Genomic DNA, 15,953 nt, shown 5'->3' on the forward strand with positions numbered 1-15,953 from the left:
TGTCCCAGTTGAGACATCTAGATAAACAAGAGTCTCTCAAAGAGGCTAACTCTCTAGTGAGTGAAAAGAATTTCCAGGAATTCAATATAAAACCATTTCTTCCTTTTAACTGCTAAATGTCGAAACCATTCTGATACTCTCCAGTGATAACAAGATTTTCAAATGAGTGATGTGGTGGACATAAGAAGTCTACTGGCAAAAACCCTATGTTGATATATTTGAGAGGAGTAGAGATAACAATTTTTTCAAGATGGCTACCATGGTGGCCGTATTAAGGTTCCGTTATCACAGTCTTAATTTGGGGCCCCGAGTGGCAAAGTGGTCTAAAGTGATCTTCGTTATAGATCACTGCCATCTCACCTCTGTCTGTGTGGGTTCGAGTCTCGGGTTCGGCTAATGTGGGTATGTGAGAAAGCTTGCCAGTGGCTTCTCGTGGGTCAGTGGTTCTTTCCGGGGTTTTCCCGGGTTCTTCCTACACCATTAATACTGGCTACCATGTATAGCCTATCGTGCGCTGAAAAATGGCGTTAAACCCCACAACAGGGGACCCCGAGTGGCTGAGTGGTCTAAAGCTCTCTCCATCACAGATCACTGCCATCTCACCTCTGTCTGCAGCGGTTCAAGTCTCGGATTCAGCCATGTGGGTATGTGAGAAAGCTTGCCAGTAGCTTCTCGTGGGTCAGTGGTTCTTTCTGGGGTTTTCCCGGGTTCTTCCTCCACCATTAATACTGGCCGCCATGTATAGCCTATCGTGTGCTGAAAAATGGCTTTAAACCCTACAACAACAGCAACAACAACAGTCTTAATTTTGGACAAACTAAACACCATAAGAATTCTTTTGAATGAAACCCCCATGTCATAATGACTATACATTTAAAAGGAGTAGCAATAACAAGATTTTCAAGATTCCCTCATGGTAGCCATATTGAACATCAGATTATACAAGATTTTCAAGATTCCCCCATGGCAGCCATATTGGACATCAGATTATACAAAATTTTCAAGATTCCCCCATGGTAGCCATATTGGACATAAAATTGGCATAAAGAGTTTCAAGATTCCCCCATGGTAGCCATATTGGACATCAGATTAGCCTCATTTTAATTTAGGACCAACAAGAAGTCTTCTGGTGAAAACACCATGCTCATATGACTTTCCATTTTGGAAGAGTAACAATAACAACATTTTCAGTACAGCTGCTATGTTGGCCATACTAGATACAATATTTGCACCACATCCATTTAGGACCAACTAGACATCATAAGACTCTTGGTGACCAGCTGTCTAGGAGAAGTAGCCAAAACACAACTTCAAGCTGATCACTGTGGTGGTCATAGTGGAGGTCAAACTGGCACCATTTTCATTTACAATTAACCAGACATCACAAGAAGTCTTTCTGTTAAAACCCCATGCTGATCTAACATAAAAGATTTTCAAGATGGTCACTGTGGTGTTCATACTGGATATATGAGTAGCATCACCTTCATTTAAAACGAGACATCATAAGAAGTCTTTCAGTAAAAAAACAATGTTGATATGACCATCCATTCAGGAGTATAACAATAATCTCAAGATAGCCACTGTGGTGACCATAATTGATGAGCAAGCAGAACGATTTTTAATTGTAAATAACTAATCACTAGAGTTTTCTGGTGGAAAACCAATGTCAATATGTCTTTTTGTTCAAAAGGAGTTGCAATAACATGATTTCAAGACTGCTGCTGTGCTGGTCATATTGGACCTCAGATTGGCACCATTTCCATTTAGGACCAAGAAGTCTTTCACTGAAAGTCTATGCTGATAAAACATCCATTCAAGATGAGCAGTAATACACAATTTTCAAAAATCCTATGTGGTGGCCATATTAGACACCAGATCAGCGCCTTGTTCATTTTGGGCCAACTAGACACAGTAAGAAATCGTTATACTGATATGACATCCATTCAGGAAGAGTAGTGATAACAAGATTTCAAGAGGGCCACAATAGGGGATGTCTGAGCAGCACCAGTTTCATTTTCAACCATGCGATGAAAGTGTGTGTAAAGTTTTGTGGTAACTCTCCGAGAAGTTTAGTTGGAGTAACAAACTTGTAACAGACAATGGATGGAAGCTGGAAGACAGACCACCTGATAAGTGACCAGTACAGCTAAATATGAGTGCTAACATCTCAAAAAGAAGTCCTATTTCTACCTTGCTGATAGGAAGGGATTCTTTTGGCTGCCACTTCTTCTTGCTCCCCACTTAACCTCCTCTTTGGTCGATCTGTACCTAAAAGGTTACATGTAGCAGTGTAGCACATCAATTCAGTATATCAAACACAAAAAAATGTAACTATGCAACTTGTGTTAACTTGGAAGTCTTGATAACTGATATGCTGATTCTAGGGATTTACTGTGTTCCTCTTGTAAACTTGTACTTAATCGCATGTTGCCATATTTTCCTGCTGATAACACACATATGCAAACAGCTTGTACCCAGATATTCTATGAATAATAGACTGGAAGATCAGAGACTACACTGCTTGAAATCTTAAAGGAAGAAAAGGAAATATCAGATCTGACAGAGCAACATGCAAAGCTATACCTGAGTGAGCCCGGGGGACATTCTTCCAGCTCAAACTGCCAGTGTCCCCATGACACAGGTACATAAAATACCCCACTGAAATTTTATAGGTAACACAGCTACATAAAATACCACATTGAGATTTTATAGGGTGTCTCTTAATCAAGCAGTGGTTTCACCCTGCCTTCTGTAGTCACTGGAGTGTATTGGCAAGGATGCCAATGAAACTTCTTTTATCTGATGACCAAGGCATGGTATATATATATAAAGGTATATTACATGAATCGATAGCCACAGTAAGCTTCTTTTGTTTGATGAACAAGGCATGGTATATATATAAAGGTATATTACATGAACTGATAGCCACAGTAAGCTTCTTTTCATTCCCTAATCTTTGAAGTCTCTCAAAAAAGATGACTGTCTTTTGATCACAGTGAGTTTGAGCAACTGCCTAATCCATCAATTATTTGAAGTGAGAACACATATTTTCAGGCCTAACTACACCAGCGGGACTTAGAAAAAGTCAGTCCTGTGTTTCCCAATCATAGGAAAGGTTTGGATGTGAATTATAGGAACTGCTAAAAGTTGATAAAACTTTAGCACAGTTGACAATGATAGGAGAATCAGTGATGGCATAATGTATATGAGAAATTAGAGTGAGGATACAGTAATTTTGGGTGGAACTTTATATTTTACTATCTTGTTATTTTTGCCTTTGCTAAATAGCTAACTAAATATATGTATCTTGATAGCATACTATGACTGCTAATAATAATACATGAAAAAATAATAATAATGATACTACTACTACTAATAATGCTATCTGGTACATAGAACATGCATTTGTCATGAACCAAGTTTGAGATCTAAACCGGACTTCAGAAGTCAACTTTATACAGTGGCCACTTTGGCCTTTTCCTATGGGTGGCCACTGTAGAGAAGGTTGATTGTATAATGAATAGAAATGTGAGCAATGCGACTATATGCAAATTTTGACATGATGATTAATCTGTGAGTTAGAGACTGAATTTCAGGTGATTTTGCAGGTTTTAAGTTGTAACCTTGACAACTAATTAATTTAACATTGCACAGTTTAAATTTCATCCTGTTTTTTTTTCTTCTGTTCCAAATGTTGTAAAACTCTATTCATATAAACCTATTGAAAATGCCTGGATATGAAGATCTGAGTAAAAGAACATAATGTCTGTTTTCTTTGAAGCATTTAATACTCTACCAAACAAACAACAGTTGGTATTAAATATCATCACCACACACACAACACAATGAAAACACAAAGTTTCCATCTTTAGACTCCATTGGATAGTGTAATACTATCATAATTAAATGCAGTCTTTATTGCTCTAGATCACTAACTAGGTAGGATTGAAGGTAATGCTGATGTCATTAAAGAGTTCATCACATAATTCAGTAGAGGCAGACATGATTTTGGTCTTCCATAAAAACAGCTGAAAAATTTTTAAGAGGGGGTTTGGGGTTGAATGGTTTAACAACTGACACCTACATTATCACCTGAGAAGTACAAGTAAAAATGAATGCTTTAACAACTGACACCTAAACTATGACTTGAGAAGTACAAGTAAAAAGTGAATGGTTTAACAACTGACACCTAAACTATGACTTAAGAAGTACAAGTAAAAAGTGAATGCTTTAACAACTGACACCTAAACTATGACTTAAGAAGTACAAGTAAAAATGAATGCTTTAACAAATGACACCTAAAACATGACTTGAGAAGTACAAGTAAAAATGAATGGTTTAACAAATGACACCTAAAACATGACTTGAGAAATACAAGTAAAAATGAATGCTTTAACAACTGACACCTAAAACATGACTTAAGAAGTACAAGTAAAAATGAATGCTTTAACAACTGACACCTAAACTATGACTTAAGAAGTACAAGTAAAAATGAATGGTTTAACAACTGACACCTAAAACACGACTTAAGAAGTACAAGTAAAAATGAATGCTTTAACAACTGACACCTAAACTATGACTTAAGAAGTACAAGTAAAAATGAATGGTTTAACAACTGACACCTAAAACATGACTTGAGAAGTACAAGTACAAAGTGAATGGTTTAACAACTGACACATAAACTATAACTAGGGAAGTACAAGTAAAAAATGAATGCTTTAACAACTGACACCTAAAACATGACTTGAGAAGTACAAGTAAAAATGAATGGTTTAACAACTGACACCTAAAACATGACTTGAGAAGTACAAGTAAAAATAAATGCTTTAACAACTGACACCTAAACTATGACTTGAGAAGTACAAGTAAAATTGAATGCTTTAACAACTGACACCTAAAACATGACTTGAGAAGTGCAAGTAAAAATGAATGCTTTAACAACTGACACCTAAAACATGACTTGAGAAGTACAAGTAAAAATAAATGGTTTAACAACTGACACCTAAAACATGACTTGAGAAGTAAAAAGTAAAAATAAATGCTTTAACAAACTACACCTAAAACATGACTTGAGAAGTAAAAGTAAAAATATATTACATAGGGCCATAAAATAAGGGATAATACTGAAAACATCTGAATATACAAAATGTGTAGTAAAATGAGGGATCATATATTTATGCAAAATAATTAAATAGTATAAATGAAGTATTAATATGTAAAAGCTGAGTGAATTCAAGGAAATTTAGAAGACTTATAATGCAAATTTAAGGACTTTTCAAGGGTTTTTACCTTTTCTAATTTTCAAGTTTTTTTTTAAAAACCAGACATGAAATTCAAAGTCTTTTAAATGAATGTGTGAACAATGAGATCAGGGTCAACACCATTTATAGCTGCATAAGTTACACATGGATTAATATGTAAGTTAACTTACAGTAAGTACAACAAAGTAAAAAGTATACCGGATACCCAACAGAATTTCATGCCTGAAGGATGGCGATGATCAATGTAGATGCTATGACTGGCTTTCTGAAACTTAAACCTTACTGTATAATTATTTCTTTATTACTTATTTTGTGTTTATTGTTCAAACTATAATTTCATTTTAAGGAGTTTATATCATTATCCAACAATTTCCTCTAAAACTGAATCATTTTCATTCATAACATTTAACTGAAATATGATAAGATCACTCTATATGGCTTACCTGAATGAGGACCTGTCTCAGTTTTGGTGCTAAACCCTTTTTCAGCTTTGTTTGGTCCTCTTCCTTCAATGTCGGAATTATTCTTATTGTCACACTTATCTTCTACAGCCTCAGGCCTATCCTGAGGGCCACCATATGGAGCCAACTTAAACTGTGATGGCAGTTCTTTGGTGCTTTTCGTGTAGTCCTTTCCTGTGGGACCAGGGAAGCTGGTGGAAGGTTGTTTGTCTCCTAAAATACAATTAGAAGACAGTGTTAAATACTGATGAAGGAATACTTCTTAAATGCTTGGTAAACATTACAAAAGCAGCCCAAAAGATGCCATATCACACAAACAAGCAAATGTAAAGATTCTTTGGCAATCTATGAGGTTAACTTTTGGTTACTAATCTGAACCATTTGACTACTTTGTCTGACACAAAGGAAAAAGCCAACAAAGTACAATGATGATGATGATGATGATGATGATACAATTATTATCATCATTAGCAACAACAAAAAAAAAATCAATCACGATCATTAAACTATATATACTCACTTACAAACTGAGTCCAACTGCAAACAACAAGCAAGTTGTTGTTGTTGTAGGGTTTAACACCATTTTTCAGCACAAGATAGGCTATACATAGTGGCCAGTATTAATGGTGGAGGAAGAACCCGGGAAAACCCCAGAAAGAACCATCGACCCACGAGAAGCTACTGGCAAGCTTTCTCACATACCCACATTGGCCAAACTCGAGACTCGAACTCACGAAGACAGAGGTGAGATGGCAGTGATCTGTAACACAAGCACCTTGAGCTGCAATCACTTAATGCACTGGCAGAATATGGCCTATGTTGATTGTTCTACTGATTACTCTAAAAGAACTGCAGACACGTCTGCTGGAACATAATGCAGCTTACAGAGGGACTCAACTTATTTGCATGTATATATTGTACAAAAATCTTATGAAATCTGGAACATGAATTACAATCATAATTTAACCTAAAAATACCTGTTGATGTGGCATTGGGCAGCTGGCCAAGAAATCTGGGTTAGTTTGATGCTTTCTGAGAATTAAGTTTTTAATTTTAATTTTTAATCATGGCAGTCATATTGAATGGCAAATCAGCATCATTTTTGCAAACTTGGATGACCATATGCAAGGATGATTTCCGTGAAATTTGGTCAACTCCTGTTGAGCAGTGCTTGAGAAGTCATTAAAGGTTTTTAGTATATAGGTAAAAATATTTAATCAGCTGCATGTAAAACAAGCATTGTATTATTATTTATTCAACTGCTACAACTTCGCCAAAAAACGAAAAAGACCTCCCAGAAATTCAACAATTAAGAAATGACCCCTATAAATGTACATGAGAACACATTTACATTTGCCTTTCTACCATAGTATTCACCTATTCAAACCATTGTGGTCACTGGTGTTTTTGGTGAGTAACCTCAAGTAAATGTTCAGAATAAAATCTGGGTCTTTTGAACTCTGTCAAATTGTGATGAAATTTTAAAGAAATTCCTTGTCCCAGTGCCATTTGATTAACTATTTATACCTATTTGTAATTACAATAATGTAATAAGGCTTATCATCAGTCTGAATTAATTACAATCTATATAGTTTCAGCTGTGCTTACTTAAGTCACATAGCCAAAATACATGGTGTAATGACCAAGAAAGGCACATACACCTTACATGTCGCAAAAGTTGTTGTAATGATAATCCCATCGGAATACCACCCTTCATGCAAGATGATTAGTGATAACACAATTTTCAATCTGGCTATCCTAAAAGCCACATGCTTTGATTAACCTTGGAGTGACAGCTAGTACAAATGTAATTCAGGAGGTGAGCCTTTTGAGTAGGCTAGTGCATGTATCAAGGAATAATCTACATGCATATGAGTTAAACAAATACTTAAACCACGCTAGTGAAGCATACAATGTAGGTCACTGTAACTTATTTTGCTGTAAGTTTTAGTACTGAGATAAATCTAATTATCATGTTTTATGGTTTTGTCATAATCTGTACCCGATAAATGAAAATGAAACATAATATCTGAACAAAGTCACAGAAGCATGAAATATAGGTGACAGGGACTTCTTGTTGGAATAATTGTGTAGTACTTCTCAAGCTGCATCACCTCACCAAGTTTCTGAGTTATAGGTTGGATAATATGCATAGAGAATGCCAAGAACAAAGTCATTGTGTCCTAATCCCTAATGCAAAATGTTAATGTTGTTGTTGTTGTCGTGGGGTTTAACGCACATGATAGGCTATACATGGCGGCCAATATTAATGGTGGAGGAAGAACCCGGGAAAACCCCAGAAAGAACCACCGAGAACCACCGACCCACGACAAGCTACTGGAATGCAAAATGTAATCAAAGCTAGCAAAAGATGAAATATGGGTTGCTATGTATATTTGATCTAATTTAATTGTTTGTAAGTTTCAAAATCTTTTTTTAAAAAATTTTTACAAGGAATTTGATATTTTCCAGAAATTTGTTTGACCTGACTGTTTAGTCGTAAACACCGAACTTTGTATCTTTTGCTGACCTAGTTCTGGCCTTGATTAAGAATCAAGTAGACAACTTCTTTTTTTTTAAAATTCATTTTTAATGTGTGAATGATAATAGTGAAATCGAGGCTGTACTGGAATATGTGATCTTAGATATGTGAATACCTTCTAAAATGTTCTGGAATATGATCACGTGACCCTCATATGGGTATCTGTTTTTGTGCATTATTTGTCTGCATAACCTTTGTCTATAGAGAAATAATCTCAGTTGGGCTTCTACCTTGGACGCTGGAAAAGTGTTTGTTTTGGACCAGTTTAGAGTTACATTTTAATTTTTATTCAAATTATTTGGATTCCAAAAGATTAATTCTTTTTCCTGGAAATATATGAGTGCTGATACAGAATTGTTGACAAGACATTTTTTAAAATTTTATTCGGAAATTCAAACACCAGAATATTGTTTGTGAATCAGCAAAGAACTGTTCTATAAAGGATGTAGCATATGTCATCACCTTACATTTTGGATTTTTCGACAGGATTTGAACTTGAATTCATTAGAACTTTTCATTACTAGGACTTCTAAAATTTAATTTGTGGATTATTCTTGGATTATTTTGGATTTGATTCTTAAAACCATAAGTTCTTATTTTTTACGGTGTTTTTCCAGGGAAATAAATTATTTGTTAAATTTTTCAAAGCTTGTTGTTTTCATTCTTTCTTCTGTTACTGTTTATTAGAGCCTAAACACTTAACATAAGAGGGTCATAATTACCTTTTATTGCAAAGGTGTTGCAAAAATAAAGAGTCAGTGAAGCTTCAAATGTGTTTGCCAGTGAATTACTTTTGCAATGACTGGCTTGTGGTTTTGTAGGTTTAATGTCATTTTTCAGCACATGATAGGTCTTACATGGCATCCAGTTTATTTGCTGGAGCAAGAATCTGGGAAGAACCATCAACTCATGGAAAGCTACTGGCAAGCTTTCTTACAAATCCACATTGTATAAGCCTAGACTTGAACTTGTGCTGACAGAGGTGTGAAGTGTAAGTGACCTGTAAAGACAAACACCTTAGACCACTTGGTCACCCAGAGACACCCTGTTGCAATGGTCACTCATCAAGATACCATTCCTCATGAATCTAGGTATAACAATATGTCAACAGGGTGCAAAAACATATTTGGTCGTTAGATAAATGGAACAAATTAACTTACCTGTAAGCAAGTACAAATGTGACAGGTAGCTCAGAATGAACTCTTGTAACGGTGTAGTACTATTGGAGATGCATGTAATCTAGTTTGATTCTTGTTGTAACGGTGTAGTACTATTGGAAATGCATGTAATCTAGTTTGATTCTTGTTGTAACGGTGTAGTACTATTGGAGATGCATGTAATCTAGTTTGATTCTTGTTGTAACATAGTACTATTGGAGATGCATGTAATCTAGTTTGGTTCTTGTTGAAACAGTGTAGTACTATTGGAGATGCACGTAATCTAGTTTGATTCTTGTTGTAACGGTGTAGTACTATTGGAGATGTATGTAATCAAGTTTGATTCTTGTTGTAACGGTGTAGTACTATTGGAGATGCATGTAATCTAGTTTGATTCTTGTTGTAACGGTGTAGTACTATTGGAGATGCATGTAATCTAGTTTGATTCTTGTTGTAACGGTGTAGTACTATTGGAGATGTATGTAATCTAGTTTGATTCTTGTTGTAACGGTGTAGTACTATTGGAGATGCATGTAATCTAGTTTGATTCTTGTTGTAACGGTGTAGTACTATTGGAGATGCATGTAATCTAGTTTGATTCTAAAATTAACAGAGCTTGAGAACCTAACTTTAAATACAATATCTAACCAAAGTCAGTGAAGCGGGAAATGTGTCTCACAGTGACCTGCTTTTGTCACAAGTGTGTGGTACTCATTAAGATACATCCCCTCACCAAGTTTCATCATTCCCGGTTTAATGGAATCTATACAGTGTTACCTGAACTATATGAAAAATTTAACAAAAAAGGTAAAACAGCATGCATATACAGGGATAGCTGCTATGAAGTCCGCATCAAACTGCTGCCTAGGACTTAGGGAAAAAGGATAAACCATTGATGTTAGTTCTCATGTTTAAAAAAAAGGCAGGATTACAGAACTTAGCCATTTAATAATATGAAAATGCAGAACTTACCTCTTTGCTGTGATGATTTCTGATTGGCTGATGATCCAGCAGATCCAGTCATTGGTGGCCAAGCTTTCAAAACAAACTTCTGTTCCCTGTTTAGTACGGTTTCATTAGCTTGTTGGTCTTGTTCCAGTTGTTCAGTTTCTTCTTCAGGCTCTGTTTAAATGGAACATGTCAATGTATTGTATAGATGGACAATTTTGGGAGTAAAACATCTTTCCTAATAACAGAAAATCAAGCCATTGTAAGAAATTCATCAGGTCTTCTTGGTTTAACAACAAATGTGCAAAACAGTCATCTGCTTACTAAGATGGAAGTTCGAATAGAGTGACCTTCCTTTGGATTGACCAAAGGGTGCAACATCAAGTAATTGCCCAGTATTTTCTCCAGGCAGCAACCTTTCTAATTTATAAGGGTTCATGTAAACATCAGCCACTGTAAAATGAGCAAAAAAACAGATGTCTATATTGTTCGCTATCTTTTGCCATTTCCTGACTATTAAGCATGTTCTATGACATTACGAAACAGCAAGCATCTTAGTGATCAAGATCACTTTGTGCCCTGATAGTGCTTTAAGCAAGGAAATCTAAAAAACAGAAGAATGTTTCCCTTCTCATACTGAATTCATATGTCATCAAAGATTATACTGACTGATAATATACATTTCAATTATGCAGGAAACAACTAATCAAAATTAATGTCAATGACATTCATGACTTTCCCTCAGTATAAAACACCAATACTTGCAGTGATAGTTTAGCATTGTAGAAAGAATGCACAAGAAAATGGAATAATCACACTGCTTATAGCAGGAATAAAAAGATGAAAAGACCAAAATGAAAAAATGAGAATTGTTTGTGAACAACTATGTAGCAATCTTAATGAAAACACCTGTGACAGAGTTACAGTATATACAGGTAGCATTAGTTCAGTGCTAATGTATCTGTACTGTAGAATATGTAACAGACTATATGAAAATAATTTAGTCTCAAAAAGACTGTAATTAAGATAATTTTTCATACCCTTTCATTTTTAACTGATTCAGAAAAATCATAAATACTTCTTTTGGTTCTATAATTTGTCACATCAAGAGGTTTGATTTATTACTGACAAATTCTAACTTTTCACACATATATTGACTTGAGAAGATAGTCGATGGATGGTGGGATTTGGAACTATATCCAAGTGGAAACCACTTTTGTCTGGCTTTTGTCTTGGCATGCAGACAACTTATTAGCACTTTATTTACCCAAACATGCCAAAAAACATTTAACTTTTGAGCTGGATTTGTAAAATTGTTGATATAGTGCTAATGTATTATTATCAGGTAATATATTTGAAAGAGAAAAGTCAGATAGAATGAAAAGGTTTTCAGCTATAGCTGTAGTCTATGGTGAATATTCCACTGGCAAATTAAAATCTATATCCATCAACATTTTAATATTATCAAACTGCTTACAAAACACAATTAGCCTCTCCTACATCCACCGATGATGACAATGAATCTATAGTCCCAAAAAAGCACAGTACAATGAATAGTCAACATATATCTTCTCAAAATGACAATAACAATGACTGGAACAACAAAACTGATCCTTGCGCTATTTTCACTTTTAGAGTCACAACCCTCCAGCTTCCACAATGGACAAAAATCATGAAAACCTGAGTTTTCGACCCTGCAAAGAACCTATACTGTCAGAACAAAATCATAAATATTTCATATCTGAGACCATGACTAATGCATCGCTTATATTTCTTTGATGAAGATACAAGGGAGCCACTCACTTCTCCCTGCGCTGACAATTTCCAAAAATGAGTAAAAACAGAATGAGGTAGGAATCCTTTAGGCATATATGCAAAGACAAGGTGGGCTGAAATTTAATCTTGGACCTGGCTAGCATATTTACTTTTCTGCACTGGACTGACCTCATGTGCATACAACATGATTTCAAGCAATCTTGACATCACTGTATATAATTATGGAAACAGATACAAATAAAATATGAATATTTACAATCAGAAATTTACTTTCATGGCCAATTATATGAAACTGTTGAGAGCAACCTCAATTAAATCTGCAAGTATTCCATATCATATCCTAAGAATGAATTCTCTATCATGGTGTTGTAGAAGTTGGATCAGACTTCCAATACCTATAGATTCATACCTATAGATTCATTTTTGCATACAAAATTAATTTTGCCTGATTTTAGGGAATACTATTATGGCAAGCAGTGATCACTGGATACCATAATTTAGATTCCTGTTTATATCAGTTCTTAATGGGTAGTTCTAATATAAAGAGTTGCATAAATTTTACTGAAACCCTTTGGTTTAAATCATTCTCTCAGAGGTTTTCTTTTTTATAAGTGGTCAAGTATTCTATCTATGAACTGACCTTTGGATTCCTTGGTTCTCTGGTAAATACAAAGTAGTTCTTAAAAATACAAATTCCATGATCAACTACATGTTTCTTTGTATGTTCAAGCCGGGCAAATTAATATCAACAAATATAAGTCATTTAAGCATGAAAATAGATTACAGTAACTTAAGGAATGTTGGTGAAATTGGGTTTAAGATATGGAGGGTGTTATGAATAAACCTCTTAACACACAAATCACTCAAGCATTAACAAGAGGATCAAGTGGGTCTAACATTTTTCACTCTTTCACATATACCAAGCAAACACAAGAACAGTTGGTCAAGGTCAAGAAATCCAATTAAGCAGGATGCCTACTACTAATTGCTTTTCTTCAATTTCTGTTTATCTGAATTTGAATCCGTTAAATAAAACTGTTTTTTCCCCAATAAATTATCTTCATCTACAATTTACACATATTACAACAGCTCAGGATCATTCATATATAACTGAAATACCGTAGTTTATGCCAGGATGCTGTCAAAACTTGGCTGTATTCTGTCATCGTTTTTGAAAGAAAGTCATTTAAAGGTTTGTTTTCCTACTTTTGGTGATAGTAGTCATATAGGATAACTAATTTGCAAATTTTCACAAATGAACAAGAACTTTATGCTATAATGCCTTTTGTATAGATTCTTTAGTCAAATTATTTTGAAAATGTATTGCTTGGAAGTTTTTCTGTGTTAGTAATTGTGGTCCTATTTGATGGCAGATTGGCACCATTTATATCAATTTTATTGAGCTTCATGCCAGAATGGTAAAAATATTTGAAATTCTCTTTAATGGTTTTTTGTTGTTGCAAGAAATATAACAGTTTTTTGTTTTTAATGCAAGCCACATTTGATAATGGATTTAATGGAAGCCACATTGGATAATGGATTTAATGGAAGCCACACTGGATAATGGATTAGCATTATATTCAAAACTGTAAAGAGCTTGTGCCAGGCTGCTACCTGCTACTCTGATTTTGATATTCAAAGTTTTTTTCCTGCTAGTTTTAGTAATGGTGGCCATAGTAGATGGTGAATCAGCAGGAATTTCATAACTTTATGTGACCTTGATGTCCAAATGTTGCTTGTGAAATTTAGTAAAAAGTTGAAAATACTGCAAATGTTTAAGCACAATGTATGATGGATGGACACAGTGACCTAATTTATTTGGGGTGGACTTACTCATCATGGTATGAAGATACATGCCAGTTTTGATGAGTGCAGGTGTAATTGGATTGGCAGGTGTACTGAGGGTGAGGGTGTTACAAACATTTAAGGAGTGAACAAACGAACAGCCAAGATGTATACATATATAAACCAGAAATTTATATGTGATGGAATAAAGAAAGATGTAGATGCTCTATCATACAATGTTGGGTTTGATTTGTAAATTTTTTCTACCTGTTATTTTACAAATGATCTTTCTGATTTGGTTGACAGAGTTTCAGGATTAAGCTGTTTATTTGCTGCAATTGTTCTGATTTAGGCACTGCTCTAAAATTGGTACTCCTCAGATTGAAAGAGGTTAATTTGTACCTTATAAATAAATGCATTCGCAGAACTTAAATTCTGAACAAAAAGAAAAGAAATGAAAATTTTGTATATAAAATTCAACACATTTAGTAAAATTGGCATTGAAAACAAATCTGACGAACTCTTTTCACATACATTAAAATGTATTTTTTTTCTTTATAGTCCTTACAAAAACAAAAATACTGTGATTTCACTATTTTTTTGTGATATACTGGTGAGATTATTTGTCGATTTTGTGGAACCTCTGACCAATGAATTTATAGAACCATGAAAAATCAGCCACAGGTTATGGAGACCCCACCACCTTATTTTCATTGCCAATTCATTCCCAGAGATCGATAATAAGCATATACTAGACAATTCAACTATATAACAGTATCTGTAATTGTCTTTTATAAATGTATATATTATTCTAACCCATGTGGAAAAAAGAAAGAAAAAGAAAGTAATTTATGTTGTTTAAATGCACATTTGTATATAGTGTCAGGTAGGTGTCTTTTCCATTTGCTACCTTACATCAATATGTGTTGTGATAAGTAAGGATAAAAGAGATATTACTATATAACAAATGAAAGAAAGAATAATCAAATGATGTACACATTTTATTTAATACTTGGTTACATCAATTCTTCATTCAAGGGAAGCTGTTGTCAAAAACAAAGTATGTCAAAACTGCACTAATGTATTCTCTGCAATTTTGAGTGATGAAAGATTTAACCACAATTGAAATCCTTCTCAATAATTACTCTTTTTGTCGCTTTAGCAAAGATTTCTTTAGCCTTCCTTGTTGACTGACTTTTTTGGCTCAATGTGCAATCGTTTCTTTTCTTTCCGATGAGACTCTTTTTCCTTTCAAGCTGGTGCTTGTATTGGCGACATGCAGTGCACATATTCTGACAGACAGCTACATCTGTTCTCTCATGCAAGAAATCTTTCTTCTTATAGTAATCAACTGCACTTTTTCCATATGTCTTCTGAGCTTCAATTCTTCTGTATGCAGCTTCTTTTGTAGGTGCTGTTCCAAACTCTTCCAACTGCAATTACTTTCGATCTACAGGGGTTTGTTACAAAATAAATTTGGAGTATCCATCCATGAATCAAGGGATGTGGGTTCTAACCTGTAACAACATAACACACTGTTACAGGTTAGAACCCCCATCCCTTGATTCATGAATGGATACTCCAAATTTTCTTTTGTAACTAATCCATGTGGTAGAGCAGAGGTCACAAAATGCCACTCCTCTAATGGTCAGTTTTCTTATAAACTGACCAACTAAATTTCCATCGACTTTTCGCTCCAGCCATTCCCATACATTTTCTTAACCTTTATCTAAACTTGCCATGTCATGGTCTCTCAACAACTCAGAACACCATTTTTTGCAAGCACGCTTCTTCTTTCCACTGCCATCATTTTCCATTACACCAAGATTCATTAGATGAATTTAAACTTTTGACCAATCAGAATACTCTTTACGAGACTTGTGGGCTAACTATTATAAGGAACAAATACGTTACAAGGGTCATTGCAGAATGGGACCGAACAGTCCGTTTATAAAAAAACGGATCAGAGATGATAAAAAAACCCCAGACTATATCAAGAAAAATCATATCTGCACATAACATG

At 34.7% G+C, this 15,953-nt stretch overlaps 1 protein-coding gene across 2 annotated transcripts in view; it reads right to left on the minus strand.

Annotated features, from left to right (window-relative positions):
• LOC149772437 (uncharacterized) overlaps positions 1-15,953 on the minus strand; it is a 170,414-nt gene that overhangs the window by 13,606 nt on the left and 140,855 nt on the right. Inside the window, exons 31-33 of one of the 2 annotated variants that reach the window (XM_089947828.1) lie at positions 10,394-10,543; positions 5,705-5,935; positions 2,191-2,268 (exon numbers count right to left, since the gene is read on the minus strand). In XM_089947828.1, the coding sequence (XP_089803954.1) occupies positions 2,191-2,268; positions 5,705-5,935; positions 10,394-10,543 (459 nt within the window). The remainder of the gene's footprint in view (positions 1-2,190; positions 2,269-5,704; positions 5,936-10,393; positions 10,544-15,953) is intronic. The other variant, XM_089947829.1, reaches the window with a different exon arrangement.

Source organism: Sinohyriopsis cumingii, unplaced genomic scaffold (genome assembly GCF_028554795.1).
Source record: "Sinohyriopsis cumingii isolate HCF-2022 unplaced genomic scaffold, ASM2855479v2 utg001505l, whole genome shotgun sequence".
NCBI classification, from domain to species: domain Eukaryota; kingdom Metazoa; phylum Mollusca; class Bivalvia; order Unionida; family Unionidae; genus Sinohyriopsis; species Sinohyriopsis cumingii.